The 23,042-nt window shown below is 51.7% G+C and overlaps 1 protein-coding gene across 1 annotated transcript in view; it reads right to left on the reverse strand.

Annotated features, from left to right (window-relative positions):
- Positions 1-1,890: 1,890 nt before the first annotated feature.
- Igdcc3 (immunoglobulin superfamily DCC subclass member 3) overlaps positions 1,891-23,042 on the reverse strand; it is a 60,550-nt gene continuing 39,398 nt past the window's right edge. The window contains exons 3-14 of the mRNA XM_045160609.1: positions 12,143-12,287; positions 11,743-11,873; positions 11,253-11,390; positions 9,430-9,588; positions 6,994-7,159; positions 6,458-6,705; positions 6,089-6,253; positions 5,451-5,642; positions 5,215-5,319; positions 4,435-4,573; positions 4,113-4,320; positions 1,891-3,868 (exon numbers count right to left, since the gene is read on the reverse strand). Coding sequence (XP_045016544.1) covers positions 3,650-3,868; positions 4,113-4,320; positions 4,435-4,573; positions 5,215-5,319; positions 5,451-5,642; positions 6,089-6,253; positions 6,458-6,705; positions 6,994-7,159; positions 9,430-9,588; positions 11,253-11,390; positions 11,743-11,873; positions 12,143-12,287 — 2,015 coding nt within the window. The 3' untranslated portion in view covers positions 1,891-3,649. The remainder of the gene's footprint in view (positions 3,869-4,112; positions 4,321-4,434; positions 4,574-5,214; positions 5,320-5,450; positions 5,643-6,088; positions 6,254-6,457; positions 6,706-6,993; positions 7,160-9,429; positions 9,589-11,252; positions 11,391-11,742; positions 11,874-12,142; positions 12,288-23,042) is intronic.

Raw genomic sequence — 23,042 nt, forward strand, 5'->3', positions numbered from 1 at the left:
ACCTTTATTTTTATTTATTTATTTATTTGAGATAGGGTCTCGCTTTAGCTCAGGCTGACCTGGAATTCACTATGTAGTCTTCAGGGTGGCCTTGAACTCAGTGATCTTCCTAACTCTGCCTCTCCAGTGCTGGGATTAAAGGTGTTCGCCACCATGCCTGGCTCTCTTTTATTTTTAAATTTGCAATGAAAGCCGGGCATTGTGGCACATACCTTTAATCCTAGTACTCAGAAGGCAGAGAGGTAGGAGGATCTGCGAGTTCGAGGCCACCCTGAGAATACATAGTTAATTCCAGGTCAGGACGAGCTAGAGGAAGACCCTACTTCAAAAAACTGAAAATAAATAAATAAAAGCAAAAATTTGCAAGGAGAGAGAGAGAATATGAATGGGTTTGTCAGGGACTCTAGCTCCTGCAAACAAACTCCAGATCCATGAACCACTTTGTATATCTGGCTTTATGTAGGTACTGGGGAACTGAGCCTGGGTCGTTAGGTTTTGCAGGCAAGCATCTTAACCACTTAGCCACCTCTCCAGCCCTAAAGCTATGTTTTAAACGTTCTTTCTTTCTCTCTCTTTCCCTCCTTCCTTCCTTCCTTCCTTCCTTCCTTCCTTCCTTCCTTCCTTCCTTCCTTTCTTTCTTCCTTCCTTTCTTTCTTGTTTTTTCCAGGTAGGGTCTCACTCTAGCCCAGGCTGACCAGGAGTTCACTATGGAGTCTCAGGGTGGCCTCGAACTTGAGGTAATTTTCTCCTATTATGTAGGTAGAAGAGGTGGTTTATAGAACCTAAGAGCCAAAGGAATGGGAATGAATGCTTTGCAATACTGTCTTCTAGACACAAAATACCATGGCTTAACTCCCTCCCCCCACCCCCCGCAGGGTAGGAACTCACTCTAGCCCAGCCTGACCTGGAATTCACTATGTAGTCTCAGGCTGGGATTAAAGGCGTGCACCACCTCAACAGGCTTCATTCACTTTTTTGTTGTTTCGTTTTTCTTTTTTTTTTTTTTTATTTTTTATTAGCATTTTCATGATTATAAAAAAATATCCCATGGTAATTCACCCCCCCCCCATTGTTTTGTTTTTCGAGGTAGAATTCACTATATAGTCTCAGGGTGCCCTCAAACTCAAGGCAATCCTCCTACCTCTGTGCTGGGATTGAAGGGGTGCGCCACCACACCTGGCTTCTTGTTTGTTTCTTTTTAACATTTTGTGTAGGTTTTTTTTTTTTTTTTTTTTTTTTTTAGAGAGAGAGAGAGAGAGAATTTGTTTCTTTTATAGGAGTTCATTATGCAGCCCAGGCTGGCTGGCCTTGAACTCACCATCACTTCCCTTCAGCTTTCCAAATGTTGGAGACTCCAGGTATATGCTACTGCCGTTCCTTTTGGCTCTCTCTCTCTCCTCTCCACCCCTCCTTCACTCTCTCTGTCCCCCACAAACAGGGTCTATAGCCCAGGCTGGCCTAGAACTCATTACATAGCTGAGGACGACTTTGAACTTTGGATCCTTCGGACTCACCGCCCCGCCAAGCGTTGGCATCGCAGGCGTGCACCGTCACGGCTGCCGCGGGGTTGAGGCACGGACCCAGCGCTGGGTGCACGGCTAGGAAGCTCCACAGGGGCTGAATGACATCGCCAGCCCCTCTCCTTTCTTCAGGCCGCACACAGGGACGGGAGATGACATGACTGTCACTGGCATGGCTACCTCCCCAGGACGTTGCAAGCGCACATCACCTGTCCACGTGTGCGCACCTGGCAGGTGACTCACATCGTGCAGAGGCCTTGGCTGTCACTGTCCCAGGCTCTGGGCTCAGGAAAGTCCTTCCTGCCAAGCACACTCCCCATGCCAGCACCCAGGACCTGACACAATAAAAAACCAAAACAAAAACTCAAGGTTCACTTTGGCAACAGGACTTTTATTCAGTCAAAATGAACAGAGTATGACAAACCCAGGAGGCCCCCAGGCTTCCCCAGGGAGAGGGGAGCTCCCGAGAGAATCCACAGCGCACTGCCTCCGAGTGGAGGGGAGCCTGGTACCCACCCGCTACTTGGGACAAGGGACAGCCCGCCATTCCCCAGTCTACGCAGACATGACTCTAGTTCTCTAAAACACCACAAATTCTATCTTCTTCGGCTAATTCACTAAAGTTCAGGGTGGGCCGTCCCTAGAAGGTCTGGGGTCAGGGGACCTTATATTCTAATCTCATTCTTAAGGAATGCAATTATCTTTATTTACTTATTTATTTATTTAAAAAAAAAGTTTTCCTTCTGCTATTTTAAAAAAATGTTTCTGAGTGTAACCAAAAATAGGTATTTGTCTCCTTGGTATTTTATTTATTTATTTATTTTTTTACTTTCTTCTTCTTCTTTTTTAAGCTAAGTAGTTCAACGAACAATAGAACAGAAAAGAGAAACAAAAAGTAAACACACCTCGTATAAAAATAAGTCCTGACCACCTCCGCTGACAGAACACAGTCATTCCACTGTCCAGCGGCTGAGTCAGGTTACCTGGCTCCCAACACACACAGGGCTGGGGCTGCCTCTGCCAGGGGTGTACCCACTTCCACACGCCACGCATGCACACGCACGCGCGCACACACACACACACACACACACATCACACGCAATACATTCTGAAAGACCCGCTCCAAGCCCTGTGTCTGAGTGGGGTGGGGGGGGGCAGGCCTTGGTATGACATCCCCCCCCCCCCGGGTCCAGGCAGGGATCCCAGTGTCCAGTGGGTTATCCAAGAGGGTCAGAACAGGGGTGGACAGACACAGGAGGTGGAATGCAGTTGGCATATGGGGAGGGGAATAAGTTTGGGACAATTTATATATACTTCAAGGAACAACTTTTCCTCTGGTTTTTGGCTTGTTTCACATTTTCGCTCTGACCAATTTCATCTCTATCTCTGTAGGGCCCCTTGGTCACTTAACATCAGTCTGCTCTCTAGGGGTGAGGCAGGCCAGGGAAGGAGGAGGGTTTGAAGGAGAGTCCAGTGACGACACAGGCCCACACAGTGGGCCTTGAGGCTTGAGGTAGATGGGTTTCTTCACACTTGGAAATGGGTAAGTGCTTAAAAAAAAAAACAAAAAAAAAACTTTACTTTTTTTTTAAACTCTGGGCAATTATGTGGGGTTCATAAAGGGTCTTGAGGTAGGAGTGCATTCGGGCTCTGTGGAGTAAAGGGGGGGTGCTGAGGCTACCACCCCATTACCCCTAAGGACATTCATTCCGGCTGAGGTAGGTGCTGAGAGCCAACACAGCAAAAAATCCATCCTGAGAAAGCAGGGTCAGGGCAGGGTGACAATATCAAGGGTCCAGCCACCACAGGGACATATTTTTGGAGTCTGATTCACCTTCCTCTCAATCTTCTTTCTTTCCTTTTGATTTGTAAGTTTTGAGTTCCAAGGGAAAAATTCAGTTCATTTCCCAGTCACGTGGGCAGCAGCAGGCAGTGGCGATGGGACAGTGGTAGCCAGGGCAGGGGTGGGGGGAGAGGCTCCTTCCTGTGGGGACCTGCTGGCTCTGAGGGTCTGGACAACCCTGTTTTTCAGTCAAGCATTCGTTAGCCCCCAGGACCATCCAAATCCCGCAGCATGGGAGAAATCTTTCTTTTGACCTGAGAATGAGGAACTGCCCGTTGGAAACTGTCTACTGTCTGGAGCAAGCTGGCTGAGAAGCCTGGGCCGCAGGCTGGGCCGTCTGTCCTTCCAGGAGGAGGCCGAGTCCTACGTCATGGGATGGTGGGCCAGCCAGGGCGTCTGCACAGGAGGTTTTGGATTCTGTCATCCTCCCCTCCACAATGCTGAAGCCTTGAAGTGGTGCCATGGAGAGCTGGGTCTCCTCACACAGGTTAGGGCCAGTGGCATCCTGACGGGGAAAGCGCCAGGCACACAGGAGTCAGGGTGAGGGCTGGAGGTCAGGCTTAAGATGCCATCCCATCCCAGGGTATAGGGTCTCTTAGGCTTCCCCCTTCCTGATGTGGGGCCCGGAGAAAAAACACTGGCCAGGAGATGGGTGCCCCAAGACAACTTTGGCCTGTGGTCAAGATGGGTCAAGGTCGGGGAGATGGTCAGAGGCTGAAGGAGGAGGGCTTGGAGGTGTGGGCACTCACGGTGGGTCTGGTGCCCGGCAGCCCTGCCACCCCAGGGGAGGGGAATAGCTGCTCCAGTTCCTTGACGTCCACACACTTTTCATCTCGGCCTCGCTGGTCCCGGTCTCCCCGGCCCACCCCATTCAGGCCCAGGACGCCAGGGTCCCTCTGGCTCCGGGGACCCTGAGGAGGGGAGAGCTGGTTTTCCACATCCTTACACAAGAGGACCCTAAGGGATGAGGCAAACGTTAGGGAATCCTATGGGGGACACAGAGGAATGGCTGAACCCCAAGTTCTGTCTCCCTCACCCCATAGCAGCTCCTTCCCAGAATCCTGGACCCACCTGCCCCTTTGGCCAAACAGGAGAAAGAGGACACAGAAGATGATGCAGGTGACCCCGATGTGGACGCCAATCACGATGCCTGTGGTGGACGTTTGGTTGATGGCTTCTTCCTTCCGGCAATCACATGGGGGGCTCAGGGCTGGGGGGGTAGGGCAGGTTGGGGCTGCGGCTCCCCTCACCTGAAGCATCCCCAAGTCTCTCCTATCTTGTCCCTCATCTAAACCCCTTTGATTTAGCCTCTGGGAGCCCCAGCCCAACCTTTCCATTCTTTTGAATAGTTACGGAGTACATATTTTCGTGCCAGATAAAGTACTTTTTGTGGGGGCTGGAGGGATGGCTTAGTGGTCAAGGCATTTGCCTGCGAAGCCAAAGGACCCAGGTTCAATTCCCCAGGACCCACGTAAGGCAGATGCACAAGGGGGGCGCACGCATCTGGAGTTCGTTTGCAGTGGCTGGAGGCCCTGGTGCACCCATTCTCTCTCTACCTCTCTCTATCTCTCTCTCAAATAAATAAAAAACTTTAAAGAGTACTTTTTGTGGACCATTTCAGCCTTGTCATAACCTTCATAAAGTAGGGATCAATTTTGCTCCACAGAAAAGAAAAAAACGGGTTGAGAAAGATCGAGTAACTGCCACAGCTCGCAGGCTACGTGGTTAAGCTTCAAGTTCAGGTCTGAGCTGTGCCCTCAAGGGCCACCCTCCAACTTTGCTCCATCCCCATTTCTCCCTCCTGTGTACCAGGCTGCAGCCCATTCCCTCCCTAACTCTGGGTCCCCTCACCTGTCCTCTCAGAGGCTCCCCTCAAGGACACGAAGCGGACCGTGGCGTTGCCATCCCCGTGCTGGTTGTAGGCGAGAAGTTTCACCTCGTACACAGCACTGGGGTCTGCAGGAAGGAACACTGTTGCCCTGCCAGGCAGCTCTGTCTTGGCCAAGAAGGGGGGCAACCAGCCCTCATACCACCTCCCGACCCTGGAGCTCCCGGCTCAGCCCCATGCCCTGGGCGCATCTGCTCACCCAGCTGGCTGAGGTTGTAGGAGGAGACAGTCCCGGGCAGCAAGATGGGGCCGGTGAAGGAGACAGCGCTGGCTGGGCGGTAATAAAGCTTAAAGCCCCCGTGGTGCTGGACCAGCCGGGGCCAGGGCTTCCACAGAAGCTGCAAGGAAGAGCTGCCCAGCACTCGCACCGACAGCGGGGGTGCGGCGGGGGCTGCGGGCAGAGGACCTGATCGTGAGCGTCACCGGTGGACGCACAATTCCACCTGACCCAGGCCGCGCACCTGCTCAGAGGGCACTTTTCTCTCTCTCTCTCTCTCTCTTTCTTTCTTTCTTTCTTTTTTTGAGGTAGGGTCTCACTCTAGCCCAGGCTGACTTGGAATTCACTCTGTAGTCTCAGGGTGGCCTCGAACTCGTGGCGATCCTCCCACCTCTGTCTCCCGAGTGCTGGGATTAAAGGCGTGCGCCACCACGCCTGGCTCCAAGGGCACTTTTCCACGGCGTTCCACCCGCCCCCCCCCCACAGTTCATCTGGTCCCTCCTCAGCCTTGCAGTCTTGTACACACTTGCAGAGCTAGCTGGACGTGGTGGTTCTGCAGTGATATATCCTGACAGTCTGCCCGCACCCCCCCCCCACACACACACACAGGCAGGACTTACCTTCACCCAGGGTGCTGGCCAGGGTGGGGACTGAGGCTAGGCTAGCCCCCCTTGGGGTGTAGGCCTTGATATAGAAGCTGTAGGCTGTGGAGGGCTCCAGGTCTTTTACCAAGTGCTGTAAGGTACTCTTGCTGACGGCTTCCTGATATTCAAGCTTGGGGGAGTCTGAGAGGTAAAGGGTAGGGTAGGGGGGGGCGTTAAGGGACAGGAGGGGAGTCTTGGCCGTGCTGGTGAAATAAGGGCGGCCAGGGTGCAGGGGGCAGAAAGAAAAGGAAGGTGTTGGGTGGGGACATGCCTGGTGGAGAGGGTCGGTAACGGTGAGCGAGGAGGAGGTGGGCGGTAGAGCCTCACTGTGATCTGGACACTCACCAGCAGCCTTCCTGATATGTAGCACATAGCCAATGATCTCCTTAGTGTGGGCCAGGGGCTCACTCCAGGACACCTGGACCTCCGTGGGTGACACAGAGACGGCCCGTACATTCCGAGGGGGTCCGGGCAAGCCTTCTGCCCACAGTACAGTCAGCCTGGCACTGGCTTGCGACGAGCCAGCGCTGTTCTCAGCCACACACTGGTAGATGGCCTCATCTTCAGGACCAACTCCGGAGATGGTCAGTGTGCTGGACAGAGGAGAAAGACCTCGGATCCCTGCCCGTCTCAGGGCATCCCTGAGATCAGCGACACTTCTTGTTTATGAGGGAGGAGGACGAACCCAATCACTCCTTGATCCAGGCGCCTGGTCGGAGTGGAGTGAGACTTCCCAGCCTCCAAGTGGCAAGTTGGGGACTCAAACCTAAATGCCCACGCTTCCATCTCCTGGCTCTTCCATGGCTGGAGAGACCATCTGCTCACCCCGCCACACACACACACACACACACACACACACACACACACACACACACACACACCTGTTGTTGTTCTTGAGCCTGACGTGGCCTCCTGGCCCCAGCACCTGTCCATTCTTCAGCCACGTGACATGAGGAGGCGGCTCACCCTGGGCTTGGCAGGTGAACATGGCTGTGGTCCCAGCCGGCCTGGAGATGGACTGCGGGTGCTGGACGAACTCCGCCGGGGCTGGGTGGGCACACAAAAGCATGCAGAGTGGCAAGGGTCAGCTGGGGGGGGGGCAGGGACAGCCATGGGGGGGAGGGTCGAGGAAGGAGAAGAGGCAAGGGGCCAGAGGAGACTCAACAGTTTAAGTGCTCGTCTGCAATGCCTGATGCCCCTGGTTCGATTCTCCAGTAACCCACACAAAGCCAGATGCACAAGTGGTACACGCACCTGGAGTTCAGCAGCAGTGGCAGGAGGCCCTAGCGTGACCATATACTTTCTCTCTCTCAAACAAACAAATAAATAGCTATTTATTTACTTTTGCATGTGTATGCATGTTTATACGTGTATGGATACATGTGTGTAACACGGGGGTCATTCTCCATTAGTCTCTGCCTTATTGTTATTTATTTTTATTTTTTGGTTCTTCGAGGTAGGGTCTCACTCTACCCCAGTCTGACCTGTAACTCCCACTGTAGTGTCAGGCTGGCCTGGAACTCACAGTGATCCCCGTACCGCTGCCTCCCAAGTGTTGGGATTAGAGATGGGTGTGCACCACCACATCGGATTAAAGCTCATTCCCACTCCCCCGCAAACCAGGTAGGGTCTGCTCTAGTCCAGGCTGACCTGGAACTCACTATGTCATCTCAGGGTGACCTTGAACTCATGGTGATCTTCTTACTTCTGCCTCCTGAGCATTGGGTTTAAAGGTGACTAATGCTCACTCCTCACTACCCACGTGGGGGGTCTCACTCTAGCCCAGGCTGACCTGGAACTTACTTTGTAACCCTAGACTGGCCTCATACTCACAGTGATCCTTCTACTTCTGCCTTCTACTACCTGATTCATTTTTTTTTTTTTTTTTAAGATTTACTTATTTATTTGCAAGCAGAGAGACTGACGGAATGGGCACACCAGGGCCTCCAGCCACTGTAAACAAACTCCAGGCGCATGTGCCAGCTTGTGCATCTGGCTTTACATGGGCACTGGGTAATCGAACTTGGGTCGTCAGGCTTTACAGGCAGGCGCCTTCACCGCTGAGCCACCTCTCCAGCCCTTCCGCCTTATTGTTTGAGACAGGGTCTCCGACTCAGCCAATTAGTTCCAGGAATTCCCTATTTCAGCCTTACTAGTACTGGATTTCAAGCACATACTGTCCCACCTGGCATTTTACATGGGTTCTGGGGATCCGAACTCAGGTCCTCATACTTGTGTGGCGAGCACTTTTCCCACTGAGACCTCTCCCCAACTGGAGGACTCCATCTTAAGAGCTTATTTATTTATTTATTGTTTTTTTTTTGAGGTAGGGTCTCACTCTAGCTCAGGCTGACCTGGAATTCACTCTGTAGTCTCAGGGTGGCCTCGAACTCACTGCGATCCTCCCACCTCTGCCTCCTGAGTGCTGGGATTAAAGGCGTGCGCCACCTCACCCGGTTTAAGGGCTTATTTAAAGTACTGACATTTGTATCCGAAAGCAATCAAGCTGTTCAGGAAATTGTTAAATAAATAAATGTGCTAATAGGCCTGACTGCACCTCCAAGGCTGTAATGACGGGGGAGATGGATGAAACCCAAACACACACACACACACACACACACACACACACACACACACACACACACGCCACTCAATTCCACTCTCCACCAATGCCCGGCCTCCAGACTCCATTAACACCCGAGGATGAAGTGCTCAGTCATTTTCACTTGGACAGACGGACAGCACGCAGCATGCTAAAAACAATGGCATTCAAGTTCCTAACTCCCACGTTGCGTCCTTTCTCCAGCGCCTTAGGAAGGAACCCTGAAGAGGGAAAACCCGGGGCCCAGCTCCAGGGACAGCTGAGGGGCCCAGGTCACCGTACGTGAGGTGGAGGCTGCCGCGTGTGAAATGACAGGCAGGCTGGACCATGCAGGCAGGTGTGAGCGTGGAAGTGCCACACGTGTGAATGAAATGGCTGGGGGGGAGGGGAGGGATGTGCACGAGCTGTGGAGACAGCCCGCTGAGATCAGAAAGTGACAACGATCCCTCCCTGCCAGAGCCAGAGCGCAAGGGTGTGCCGACACCCGCAGGGGCACAGGGACTGCGAATGGGCGAATGACCCCCCCTCCCGCCCCTTTGTAAATAAATACTCATGTTGCTGGGGGAAGAGCTGCTGCTTTTGGCTTGGCCTGGGGACTGTGGGTGGCAGAGGACAGGGTTAGGGAGGACAGGAAGCTGAGGAGACAAGGCCCTGGACTCGGGGACACAGGGAGAGAAGGACATTAGGCAGAGGGAAGGGCATGGCCACTTCATACCTTGCACCACCAGCCGGCCCTGGGCCGTCCTCCTCACCCGGGTACCAGGCCTGTTGGCTGCACAGACGTAGATGCCTGAGTGCTGGACAGTCACATCTGAGATGATAAGGTTGCCTGTACCCAGCACCTGGATGCCTTCCACCCCGATGGGGCGGCCATCTGCCAAGGAGGTGGAGGGGGAAGAGTGAGGTCAGGGGTGTGGGGGACAAGGAAGCAGGAGAACATTCTGGAGGACCAACCTGTCCACTAGTCTTCCAGAAAGCCCCCATCAAAAATTTTATTTTTGTTTATTTTTATTTATTTGAGAGCGACAGAGAAAGAGGCACACAGAGAAAGAGAGAGAGAGAGAGAGAGAGAGGAGAGAGAGAGAGAGGGAGAGACAGTGGGTGCGCCAGGGCCTCCAGCCACTGCAAACGAACTCCAGTCGCGTGCGCCCCCTTGTGCATCTGGCCCAATGTGGGTCCTGGGGAAATGAGCCTTGAACTGGTGTCCTTAGGCTTCACAGGCAAATGCTTAACCGCTAAGCCATCTCTCCAGCCCTTATTTATTTATTTTTGATGTAGCTCAGACTAGCCTGGAACTCAATGGATAGCCAAGGATAGCCTTGAATTTCTGATCTTGCCTCCACAGCTAGGATTACACACAGGCCCTACCACGCCAGGTTTATGTGGTGGTGTGTATTAGATCCGAGGCCTCACGTAGGTTAAGTAAGCACTTGACCGACAAGAGCTACATCTCCAGACTCACTGACTGTTGGCCTTCAAGTCCCTTCTTCATTAAATCCATACAGGAATGGCTTTGAACTTGATCAACATTTCTCAGCCAGCCTTGACTTTTATTTAAAAAGTCCCATGCATGAATATATCCATCTATTCCACTCCAGGAATGGTCAGTCACAATGCCCACGGATACAAGGGCTCTGTGAATCCTTGCAGGAAAGGGCCTTCCTTGGTTAACTTTGTTTCCCAGACTTCTTAGCTACCCTACAGAGCCAGTCTTTCCTTTGCCATGGACCAGACTACATTTTGGGAAATGAAGGACCAGATGGCTCTTGCGGTGCCTACTGGCTCCTCCTAAGGGTGAGGCTGTTCTTTCCAGCCTCTCCCAGAGATGTGGGCCCTCCCCCAAGCCCAGGATCAGATTAGCACAGTCAGAACACAAGGAGACAGCTCCCCATTCAGACCCTGAAGTGGTGAAATCTACTCCATTATCGGGAGCTGCCCCTCCCTCCCCCATTGCTCAGCTGTTACAATGTGGCACAGTCTCCTGGTGAATACCACCCCACCCCATCCCTGCAAGAGGCTCCCTCCCTCACCCCCTCCCAGTGACCTCTCTGCTTACACTAGACACCCATCTGCACCCTTTTCACTTTCTCCTTCAGCTGCCTGGAGATTCAGGCTGGGAGACCTGGGGGGCAGACAGGACTGAGGGGCGGGTGGGCAGAGAGGGTGGGATGCTTGCTGAGAATTCCAGGGAGTGTGGGGTTGCACAGATGGGGGTGTGGCCAGGGCACAGAGGGTGGGGAGGAGCTGGGTGCTAAGGACTGTAGAAGGCTCTGGGAGCCAGAGGGGAAGGATGATGGGGCCTGGATCCCTGTAACCCAGGGAGCTAAGCCAGTCCCCGCAGGGAAAGGGAGAATGTCGCAGCAGGCTGACCTCTCCTGGCCCTGCTAGGGGAGGGAAACAGAGCTCCTCCCCAGGCTACAGGGAAGGGATGACTCCCACAGAGAACAAACAGGCCTCCAAGTCCCCCAGAGCTGGGTGATGGGACCATGAGACCGGCCCTCTCAGGGGGGTGGGACGGGCGGAGGGGCAGGGGCTCACCCAGGCGGCTCCAGGACACAATGGGGCGCGGGTTGCCCGTGGCGACACACTCCAGCACCGCGGTCTGGTGCACGGTCAGGGTGAGGTTCTCAGGCCCCACAAGGATGGTCGGCTCCTTGTAGGCCCCAGAGCCTGAGCCTGGGAGGAAAAGGAAAGAAAAAAAAAAAAAAAAGCCATTTTCTCACTTCGGCTGGGAACTTTTCCACTTCCTTACCCCACCCATGACTCAGGACATAAACCAGGTTTCTGGGGACAGGAAGATGCGAGGTAACCCAAAGGACCTCACACCTACCCTCCCACTCCCAGCCCCGAAGGGCCAGCCTCCAGCCTCAGGGAAGAAGGCTAGGGGACAGGATCTGTGTCTCCCTGACTTTGCGACTTTGCGCTTACAACACCTTCGGCCACATGCACTTGGCTGGCGGGGTCCCTGGGTGGCAGGAGGCGGTTAGGAGGTTGCCTGGGGAGAACTGGGCGGGCCGAAGGAACTCACGTGACACAGTAAGCCTGGCCCCGCGGCTGACTCGGACACTGGCAATGTTCGAGGCCACACAGTGGAAGGTGCCACCGTCCTCTTGCCGCAGTCCGGTGATCTGCAGGACTCCCTTGGGCAGGAACGTGTACCTGTTGGGGGAGGGGCCACAGTTGACTCCCAGCACAGTCTCTGGAACCTTGAGCCACAAGGATGCTTGCTGGGTGCCAGAGACATGGCATAGTCATGGACACAGACACGCACTGGGACACTCCTCAATTTCACGAATCTACAACCATGGCCCAGCAAACCACATGGACCCTTACACCCAGGTTGTGGGCACCGGTGATGCCACCTAGACCTGTCGCAGTCCTCCTTCAAAGCTAGCATCACAGCCAGGTCCTTCCCACAAGAGGCTCACCTCTTATTGTCCGTGTCAATGGGGACTCTGTTCTTCTCCCACGTGATCAGGGGCTTGGGAAGCCCGTGGATTTGGCACTGGAAGCGGGCCACACTGCCCTCCTCACCCACAGTGGCCTGGGGGTGCACGTGGAAGTCAGACATGGCTGGGGAAATAAGAGGGGGGGGGTGAAGTCTTATTGTAGAGCTGCACAGCGGAGGGAGAGGTGGAGGTGCCCACAGCTAATCAAGGCATAGCAGCAGCCTGGGGGACAGATCAGCCCTTTGCCCAGCTTCCGTGGGGGGGGGAAGGAACACTTGAGAAGTGACAGGCTCACAGACATTGAGGTGGGACACCTTGATAAAGATCTACACCCATTCCTGGATGACAATCCTCTAAAAAAGTATAGCTTCCCTAGGGGCCAAGCCCCCCAACCAAAGGTTACTAGTGAAGGCTACCCGGAGAAAGGCACTCACCCCCAATCACTTATCACCTATTCAGTGCATATGTATATAAATTTATTTGATAGAAAGAGGCAGACAGAAAGAGAGAGAGAATGGGCATGCCAGGGTCTCCAGCTACTACAAAGGAACTCCAGATGCGTGTGCCACTTTGTGCATCTAGCTTACGTGGGTCCTGGGGAACCGAACCTGGGTCCTTTGGCTTTGCAGGCAAAAACCTTAACCGCTAAGCCATCCCTTCAGCCCTCAGGGTTTGTTGTTATTATTATTATTATTATTATTATTATTATTATTGGTTTTTCGAGGTAGGGTCTCACTCTAGCTCAGGCTGGCCTGGAATTAACTATGTACTCTCAGGGTGGCCTCGAATTCACGGTGATCCTCCTACCTCTGCCTCCCAAGTGCTGGGATTAAAGGCGTGCGCCACCACGCCCTGCTTCAGTATGTATTTTTGTATACACCTGGTACAGTATGTAAGGCCCAAGTAAGCATGCTCCACATTTTAGAGAACCAGAAACCAAGGACCAGAGAGGGGGACTGGTTAGTCCACCCACCATCACCTAGCAGGGACACAGCTTTGCCAGACCTTGGTACCAGAACAACTCAGTGGCTGTGTGTGTGTGTGTGTGTCTGTCTTTAAGTTAATATCAGCTGTTGTTCCTCTGCCACCATACACTTGTTTTGTTGTTTTTTTGAAGTAGGGTTTCACTCTAGTTTGGACTGTAGGTATTAGGGATCTGCTCATACCACAGCCAGCATTCTAATTTATTTGGTTTACAAGGTAGGGTCTAGCTCTAGTCCAGGCCGACCTGGAATTCACTAAGTAGTCTCAGGGTGGCCTCAAACTCATGGCGATCCTCCCACCTCTGCCTCCCGAGTGCGGGGATTAAAGGCGTGCGCCACCACGCCTCCTGGCCATGCCAGCATTTTTTACATGGGTTCAGGGGACTCAGGTCCTCATGCTGGCAAAAGCAGGCACTTTACCCTAGGGAGCTATATCTCCCTAACTGCTCCCCCAGAGGTGGCTTTTTTTTGGGGGGGGAGTGCTGTTCTTTTCTCATCTTCACCCTCCTTTTAGGCATGCAGTTTTGCAGTTTCCACAGGCACCCCAAGAGGGAGGTGCATCCATCCAGTGTGACAAGCCTCTCGAAAGACTGTTAAACCTAACAATCTACATTTTAATGTGTCATAAATATTCAGGGACCTCCTTCCCACCTTGTTTGTTTTTGTTGTTTTCGAGGTAGGGTCTCGCTCTAGCCCAGGCTGACCTGGAACTCGCTATGGAGTCTCAGGGTGGCCTCGAACTCATGGCAATCCTCCTACCTCTGTCTCCCAAATGCTGGGATTACAGGTATGCGCCACCACGCCCGGCCCTTCCCACCCACCGTTTTGGGGATCAGAACTCATCATGCTTTCACTCTGGTCCGCAGAGGTCCTGGTGGAGTGGCTGTGGTGTGCCGCTCTCCCCCAACCCCGCTTGAGGTTGGTTAAATAATCTACCCACTTCGTTCCCACCCTTGCCCAAAACCCCACCCAGGATCCTAGCCTGCAGCACCAGGAGATTTCATTAAAATCCACTTTGCTTTGAGTGCGGGAAGGCGGGACACCATCTGTCCAGGCCGCAGCCCCTCCCCTCCCGGCACTCCATCAGCCGGGACAGTGGTTTCCGTCCCAGAAACAAGCCCCTCCACGCAGCAGCAGGGACCCCGGAGCCCGTCTCTTCTCCTCCACTAGGCTCCCTGGTGTGTGCGGGGCAGTCTTCCTCCAGGCCCCCGCGCCTCCTCTCAGGCTCCACTGGGATCCACAGGGCTGGAAAGGAGGAGCCTCTGTGCCCTCCTCCCAAGAGTCTCTGGGGGATGGCTCCTTTGTGGCCGTTCTCCATCTCATTTGCATGTGATTCATTAAATATAAACATGCATTACCCACCCCATCCCCCCCTCCAACTCCTCCTCTTTGAGGACCTCCTGGCTGGTGGGTATGTATGTGGCTCTTTGTACAAGTGTTCCAGGCTGGGGTTTTGTGGGGAAGCTGAGCTGTCTCCTGTATGTGGCCCTCAAAATGTCCCCATCTGGAAGGGGATGGGGGCGGGGTGGTCGAGTCTGCCAGCTACTGTGGCTGGTGCGCAATTCTGATGCCGTGTAGGTGACCAATCACGAGTGTCTCTATGTCCACTGAGCTCTTGGAGACAGGACCTTAAGGTCTGTGGTTGGAGTGGGGGTGGCGGCGGCTAGTGGCCCAGCTGAGGCCCCATCAGGTCCCCAGAGAACATCCAGGTCAGCCTGCCTTGCCTCAGGCCAAAGGTTGTGTTTGCAAAGGCAAAGGCCCACAGGTCAGCCTGGGGCCGGGGGAGGGGCCTCAGAGGGCCTGGGAGGGGGCAGGCAGGAGGGCCGGGCTGGATGCAGGCCTAGGGGTGGGGGTTGGAGCGGGCACCCAAGCTCCTGGGTAGGGCTGTCAGTGCTCACCTCCCAAGCTCTGCCCAAGTGAGAGCTGGTGAGCTGCCGGCCCCTCCTCACTCCAGCTGGAAAGAGATGCAGCCCCCACCACCCCGGGGATCTAGGGCGGAGACTAATGGCTCTGCTGACTGCAGATGCCTCCTCATTAAGGCACCAAGCCTTTTGTGCCTCTCTCCACCCGGTCTGGCCTCCCTGGAGGCACCAAGAGCTAGGAGCTGGCCTGGGGAAAGACACGCTGGCAGGAATGCTTTTCGTCTGGGTCTGGGATAGACGAGTCTAGCCTCCCCTTCCTCCCCCAGAGCAAAATAGCTAGGACAGCAGGGAGAAATGTGGTGATGGTGGGGACCCAAGGAGGTTGGACCAGTAGTCACTCTGATAGTCCTCACACTAAGAACAGCCACTGGACTCCTAGAGGCTCTTCCCACCCCCACTTCCGTCACAGTAGGTCCTTGCTACTCCTCCATATCCGTGGAGCTGGGCTGCAGTTGTGCTACACTGGAAATGTGAGAAAACAAACAAACAAACAAAACAAACCACTGGACTTCTCCTAGAAGTGCCCGAGGTCTGGGGAGACAGAAGAGTAACCTGCTGTGCAGGAAAGAGGACCCGAGTTCCCATCTCCAGCACTCATGTCAATGATGGGTGGGCACGATGGCCCACTTGTAATCCCAGTGCTTAGAGATGGAGCCAAGGGATCCCCAGGGACCTCTGGCTAGTTAGACTAGCTGAATCAGTGAGCTGTGGATTCAAATGATAGACCCTGGCTCAATAAATAAGGTAGCCAGGGCATGGTGGTGCATGCCTTTATCCCAGCACAGACGTAGGAGGATCACTGTGAGTTCCAGACCAGCCTGAGACTACAGAGTAAATTCCAGGTTAGCCTGCGCTAGAGTGAAACCCTACCTTCAAACTAAACAAATAAATAAGGTGGGCTGGAGGGATGCCTTAGTGGTTAAGCCTGCAAAGCCAAAGGACCCAAGTTCTATTCCCTAGGACCCATGATAGCTAGATGCACAAGGTGGCGCATGCATCTGGAGTTCATTTGCAGCAACTAACCACTCTCTATCTGCCCTTCTTTCTCAAATAAATAAACAAAAATAAACGAGGGAGTACGTGAGGTGCATCTTCAGGCTCTCTTGGAACAGGCCCTTGCCGGGAGCCCCCACTCTCCGGGTCTGCTCAGCTTAGCTGCAGTCTTGAAATCTTCCACTCCTGGCTCATATACTTTTTTTGGGAAGTCAGGTGGGAAAGGTGTTTGTGCGTGGTCTTTCGGACCTTCTAGTCTAAGTTGAATATATTTGTTTCACAAGCCTTTATTTTTATTTTTATTTTTTTTGTTTTTTTTTTGAGGCTCAGTCCCAGGCCAGCTTTAAGCTCATCATGCAGCTAAGGCCGCCCTCAAGCCCATGGCAATCTTCCTGCCTCAGCCTCTCAAGTGCCACGATTAAAGCTATGAGCCACCATGCCCAAAACACATCTGTGCTTAGTCAGGTACCATGGCTCACGTCTGTCATCCTAGCACTCAGGAGGCTGAGTCAAGAAGTTCATGAGTTCAAGGCCAGCTTGGACCATGAGATTCTGGTTCCAAAAAAAAAAAAAAAAAAGAAAAGAAAAGAAAAGAAAAACAGTGAGGCTGGAGAGATCGCTTAGCAGTGACGGCACTTGCCTGCAAAACCTAAGGATCCAGGTTCAATTCCCCAGTACTCACATAAAGCCAGATGTACAAAGTGGCACATGCATCTACAGTTCCTTTCCAGTGGTTAGAGGCCCTGTTGCACCCATTCTCTCTCTGTGTGTCTCTCTCTACTTGGAAAGAAAGGGACGGGATCAGGAGCTGGAGAGATGGCTTAGCGGTTAAGGCACTTGCCTGCAGAGCCAAGGATGCTGGTTTGATTCCCCAGGACCCATGTAAGCCAGATGCACAAAGGTGTCACATGTGTGTGGAGTTCATTTGCAGCTGCTAAAGGCCCTGATGTGCCCATTCTCATTCTATTTGCCTCTTTCTCTCAAATAAGTAAAAATAAAATATATTATTATTATTTTTAATTTTTGTTTATTTTTATTTATTTATTTGAGAGTGACAGACAGAGAGAAAGAGCAGAGAGAGAGAGGAGAGTGGGTGCGCCAGGGCTTCTAGCCACTGCAAAAGAACTCCAGACACGTGAGCCCCCTTGTGTATCTGGCTATCGTGGGTCCTGGGGAATCGAGCCTCGAACCAGGGTCCTTAGGCTTTGCAGGCAAGCGCTTAACCACTAAGCCATCTCTCCAGCCCAATATATATTATTTAAAAAAGTTGTTGTAACTCAGCAGAGTGCTTGCTTAGCATGCCTGAAAGTCTGGATTTGCTCCCCAGCACTGTAAAAACTCACATACCTATAATCCAGCACTTGGCAGACAGGGAAGAGGAACAGGGATTCAAGGTCACTTTCAACTACACAGCAAGTGTGAGGTCAGCTTGGGCTACATAAGACCTTAGTTTTTATTTTATTTTATTTTATTTTGTTTATTTACGAGAGAGAGAGAGAGAGGGAGGGAGGGAGAGAATGGGCATGCCAGGGCCTCCAGCCACTGCAAACGAACTCCCCCTTGTGCATTTGGCTAACGTGGGTAGGCTTCAAAGGCAAGTGCTTAACCACTAAGCAATCTCTCCAGCCCAGTTTTGTTTTTGTTTTTTTTTTTTTTAAAGGGGAGGGTATTGTATATATGTAAGTAGATGAACAGATTATTGTGGGTAGAATGGCCTAAGTGGGGTCAGGGACTCAGTAAAGGAATAGTGGGAGGAAAATTAATCAAATTTAAGATGTTATGAATGAGTCATATGGAAACCTACTTCTTTGGATGATGCCCCCCCACACCCGCCCCCAAACCATAGATTGTTAGTAGAAAAATCTAAGTGCCAGTTCCAGTGAGTTTTTGGCCATGGAGGTCCCTGACAACCCCAAAACAATGTTGGCCATTGCTAAGGCTCTTGGTTTCCCAACAGAAATAGATGGTGAGACCTTACTGTTGGAGACTGCACATGCTCAGGCTGCAGGTGACTGAGAAATCGAGCTGGAGCTGAGCTGGAAGCCTCGGCCCTGGTGACTGGCTGTCATGGTGCTGGAAAGAGCTGTGTGCTGCATGCAGCTCTTTGGGAGAGAGAAGTCATCAATGGTGGTGAACAGCAGTGGATGCCGCAAGCTCTAAGATTGGCCAGCCAGGCCAAATGTGCCAACTGGTGCAATCGCGGCATGTCTGTGATGGGAAAAACCAACTGTTCTCTAAATGGACTGGAAGCCTGCTCCATGGGAGGGAATACATATCTGGTACTGCAAACCTAGTCAAAAACCTATGCTGGCCAGCACATGCCTTTAATCCCAGCACTCGGGAGGCAGAGGCAGGAGGATTGCCATGAATTCAAGGCCGCCCTGAGACTACATAGTTAATTCCAGGTCAGCCTGAGCCAGAGTGAGACCCTACCGTAAACAGCCCCCCCAAAAAAAGGCCTAAATTGGGAGAGGTCATGAGCCCTAGGGGAGTAACACCTGCTGCTGTTGTCTGGCTAGATGCATGCATTATGCGAAACTGCCCTGTAAGCACTTTTATAAGTGTTTACACCCATATATTAATGCTACTCTCACAAGCTTCTCTTTTCAGATGGTGGTGACTACTGGGGGTGACTCAAAAGTCACCATAGTGCTGAGAAGAAGGGACAGTGGAGTGTTCAGCATGAAACATTTCTATCATGCCTTCCAAGGTTCAGGATCCACTGCAAAAGAGGTGGCAGAAAGAATGTAAGAGCCAAAGGAAGGGTAGGTTTGCTTATAACGCACTCTTCAAGACACAAAATAGCCTGGATATCCATAACCTTGAAGTGCCTGAAACTACTAACACAAGATCTTCGTGACAGAAGGAGAAGATGATGACATTAAAATAAAAGAGAGACTAATGGAAGGAAGAGGAGACGCAATGGAGGATGTATTTGAAGGTTGGGCTGGGATTCACTCTTTAGTTTCAGGGTGGCCTCAAACTCAAGGCGATCCTCCTACCTCCGCCTCCTGAATACTGGGATTAAAGGCATACGCCACCACACACGGCTTTTAATTTTATTTTTTATTATTTGAGAGGGAGAGAGATACAAAAATAGGAATGGGGAGAGAGAGAGAGAGAGAGAGAGAGAGAGAGAGGAGAAAATGGGTGCGCCAGGGCCTCCAGCCACTGCAAACGAACTCCAGATGTGCATCTGGCTTATGTGCGTGCTGGGGAGTTGAACCTGGGTCCTTTGGACTGTCCTTTATGTGTGTATCTTTCTAAAGGGGGTCCCTGGGAAAAAATGGGAAATTGGGCTGAGGGCTGGGCTCTGAGTGTAAACAAGTCATCTAAGGGTCTACCAATTGCGGATGACAATGGAGACCTGTTACTCTTGAAACCGGCATTTAAGGTCCCTTGTCCATGGCTGGTGGACATGAAGGTGGTACTGTGACCTTAGCTATTGATGCTTCCCACTCCTATCGATACCTGCTGCCTTGCGAGGACATCTTGGGTCCTTCACTTCAAACTGGGAAATAGGAGTGGTAAGGAAGTAGGTGTGAGTCCCCCCCCCCCCCCCCCCGCGTTGGGAGACAGAGACAGCAACAGGGAACAGGAGGAAGCAAGAACCCTTGACCCCATCTGTAACAGTCAGCCTCAGGTCGCTGGGATGAACTTCCGAACCAGGCACAGTGACGGAGGGAGGGGTATTTGTTGAAGCTTACAGATCCAGGGGAAGTTCCATAATGGCAGAAGAAGCTGGCCCGCTTTCACCGTTTCAAACAGGGAGATAAAAAGCCATGAGCCACCACTATAAGCAAGCACACTCCTGGAATCCAGACAAAGCTCAAGCACTTTGCTTATCTTTTTAAATTTTATTTATTTATTTGAGAGAGAGGAGAGAGAGAGAGAGAGAGAAAGAGAATGAATGAGCATGCCAGGCTCTCCAGCTGCTGCAAAGGAACTCCAAACGCATGTGCCATTTTGTGCATCTGGCTTACATGGGTCCTGGGGCATTGAACCTGGGACCCCAGCCCCGACTTTTGCTTATCTTTTAGACTGGAATTCCAACTCTTAACACCCCCCCACACACACACACACCTTAGGGATGGACCTTAGGATCCACACACAGTGAGAATTCCTCCAGGCAGGCGGCTACGGATTTAAATGACAAACTTTCATAAAATCCTAAGTATACTGTGGACATCCATTCAAAGTACCACACCAGCTAACCTGGAATAGAGTCTGCCAAGCCCGCTCTGCCCCACCAGCAGGTCATAGTAGGCTGTGGCTGAGACAAGTGGGGAAAGTGAGTCCAGCAATGTCCAAGGTGGGGAGGGAGCAGAAATGGCAGGAAACAATTCTGGACACCCTTATAAGCCATGCTGAGGGCCCGGATCTCCCACAGCTAGGGCTACTCAGAGAAGGGAGGAGAACTTCACTCCTCCTGCAGGCCTCTGCCCAGGTCAGGCCTGGGTCTGATTAGCCAGGCTCCAGGGGGACGTGGCGGGGGGAGGGAAGGCCGGGCTGCAGCAAAGGGTCGAGGCAGAGCACCTTTGACTGCTGCTAGGCGCCCATCCGGTGTGTGATGATTAATCGAGCTGTGGGCACATTTGGTGGGAATACTGTGGCCCTAGCAGTGGGAGCAGTGATGGCCCCTTCCTCCTATCGCCATTCAAGAGGGGTCAATGTGGACCAGACTCCCAGGCTGGTCCTCTCCCCTCCCATCCATCACTGCTGAGGACCGGGAACACAAAGCCTCCTGGAAACCCATTGGTCCTCAGGCCACCAGGACAATCAGAACCTTTTACTTGCACTGGGCACACATGTTGGCACCACAGGCACTTCTACCCACTGCCTCAAGGTTTCCCCACCAGGACCACATTTTCCAGTAAGTCATGCCCAGATCAGGCACCCATGATGGGAATCAATTCCAGAAACACACGTGATAACAAAACTAGATGCCCAAGTTTCTTGTGTCAAATGGTGCCACATTTACATACAACCTACGTAAACTCCCCAAATACTTCATTTTCATTTTTTTCTTTTCTTTTTGTTTTGTTTTTTTGGAGTAGGGTCTCACTCTGGCCCAGGCTGACCTGGAATTTACTATGTAGTGTCAGGGTGGTCTTGAACTCATGGCGATTCTTCTACCTCTGCCTCTCAAGTGCTGGGATTAAAGGCATGTGCCACCATGCCCAACTCTTCTTCTTTTTTTTTTCAAGGTAGGGTCTAACTTCGGGTCAGCCTGGGCCAGAGTGAGACCCTAGTTTGAAAAACTGGGAAAAAAATTAAAGTAAATGATATTGTTAGGGAAATGCAAACTAAACATTACGAGATAACCACCATGCCCTTATTAGGATGGGTACTTACTATTAATAAATGAGGCAAAGGGCTGGAGGGATGGCTTAGGGGTTAAGGTGTTTGCCTGCAAAGCCAAAGGACCCAGGTTCAATTCCCCAGGACCCACGTTAGCCAGATTCACAAGGGGGCACACACATCTGGAGTTCCTTTGCAGTGGGTGTAGGCCTTGGTGTGCCCATTCTCTCTCTCCCCCTCCCTCCCTCTTTCTCTGTCAAATAAATAAATAAAAATAAAAAAAATATATTTTTAATGAGGCAAGGGCTGGAGAGATAGCTTAGCGGTTAAGCGCTTGCCTGTGAAGCCTAAGGACCCCGGTTCGAGGCTTGATTCCTCAGGACCCATGTTAGCCAGATGCACAAGGGGGCACATGCATTTGGAGTTCATTCGCAGTGGCTGGAGACCCTGGCACACCCATTCTCTCTCTCCCTCTTTCTCTGTCCATTGCTCTCAAATAAATAAATGAACCCCCAAAATTTTTTTTTTAATGAGGCAAGAAGCCAGGTGGAGGGCTGGAGGGATGGCTTAGCATTAAGGCACTTGCCTGAGAAGGCTAAGGACCCAGATTCAATTCCCCAGTATCCACATAAGCCAGATGCACAATGTGGTGCATGCTTCTGGAGTTTGTTTTCAGTGGCTGAAGGCCCTGGTGCCCCCATTTTTTCTCTCCCTCCCTCTCTCTCTCTCTCTCTCTCTCTCTCTCTCTGCCTCTTTCTCTCTCCAGATGGAGTGGTAGAAGTCTGTAGGCAGGCTAAGGGAGAGAAGTAGTTTGAGGCCGTGAATTGAAGACTAGCGTGGGCAATATAGTGAGACCCCCTCCCCCCACGCTGCCATCTCAAAAAGGAAAAAAAAAAAAAAAGATGCCACATCTTAGAAGCATAAGTTATCCAAAATGGTCAACTTCATAAAGACAGAGAAGTAGAATAGTGGCTGACAGGAGGTAAGATAGACGGAGATGGGATCTGTTATTGTTCACTGGGAAACATCATTAATTTTAGTGTTACTGCTGCTGTTTTGGAGTACAGTTTAGTTTTGGAAGATGTAAACAGTCTGCAGGTAGGTGGCAGTGAAAATTGCACAGTCAACAGTCATGCACACGCTTTTACACCCACACTGCATACTTAAAATGGTTAACACGGTCAATTTTATGCTATGTATATTGTTTGGATTTTTGCTTTTGTTTTTTCAAGGTAGAGCTTCACTCTAGCCCAGGCTGACCTGAAACTTACCCTATATAGTCCCAGGCTGACCTTGAACTAACTCATGGTGATCCTCCTATCTCAGCCTCAGAGTGCTGGGATTAAAGGAGTGTGGCTTTTTTTTCCTTTCTTTCAATTTTTTTTTTTTTTTTTTGTTTTTGAGGCAGGATCTTAAGTAGCCTAGGTTGGCCTCAAACTCATTATTATGTAGCCAAGGATGATGCTGAATTCCTGATCCTTCCTACCTCTGCCTCCCAAGTGCTCGTATTTCAGGTGTGTGAGTCACAACTCCACTTATTATGTGGATTTTATTATAGTAAAAACTACTAATTTTTATCTAAAAATAATTTTAAAGTTGCAATTATAAATTGAAAAGGCGATATTTTTGGTTTTCAAAGAGCCTAAAAGAGAATATAATAATCTTAAAAGCTCTGGGTGG

This window comes from Jaculus jaculus, chromosome 10 (genome assembly GCF_020740685.1).
Source record: "Jaculus jaculus isolate mJacJac1 chromosome 10, mJacJac1.mat.Y.cur, whole genome shotgun sequence".
NCBI lineage: Eukaryota > Metazoa > Chordata > Mammalia > Rodentia > Dipodidae > Jaculus > Jaculus jaculus.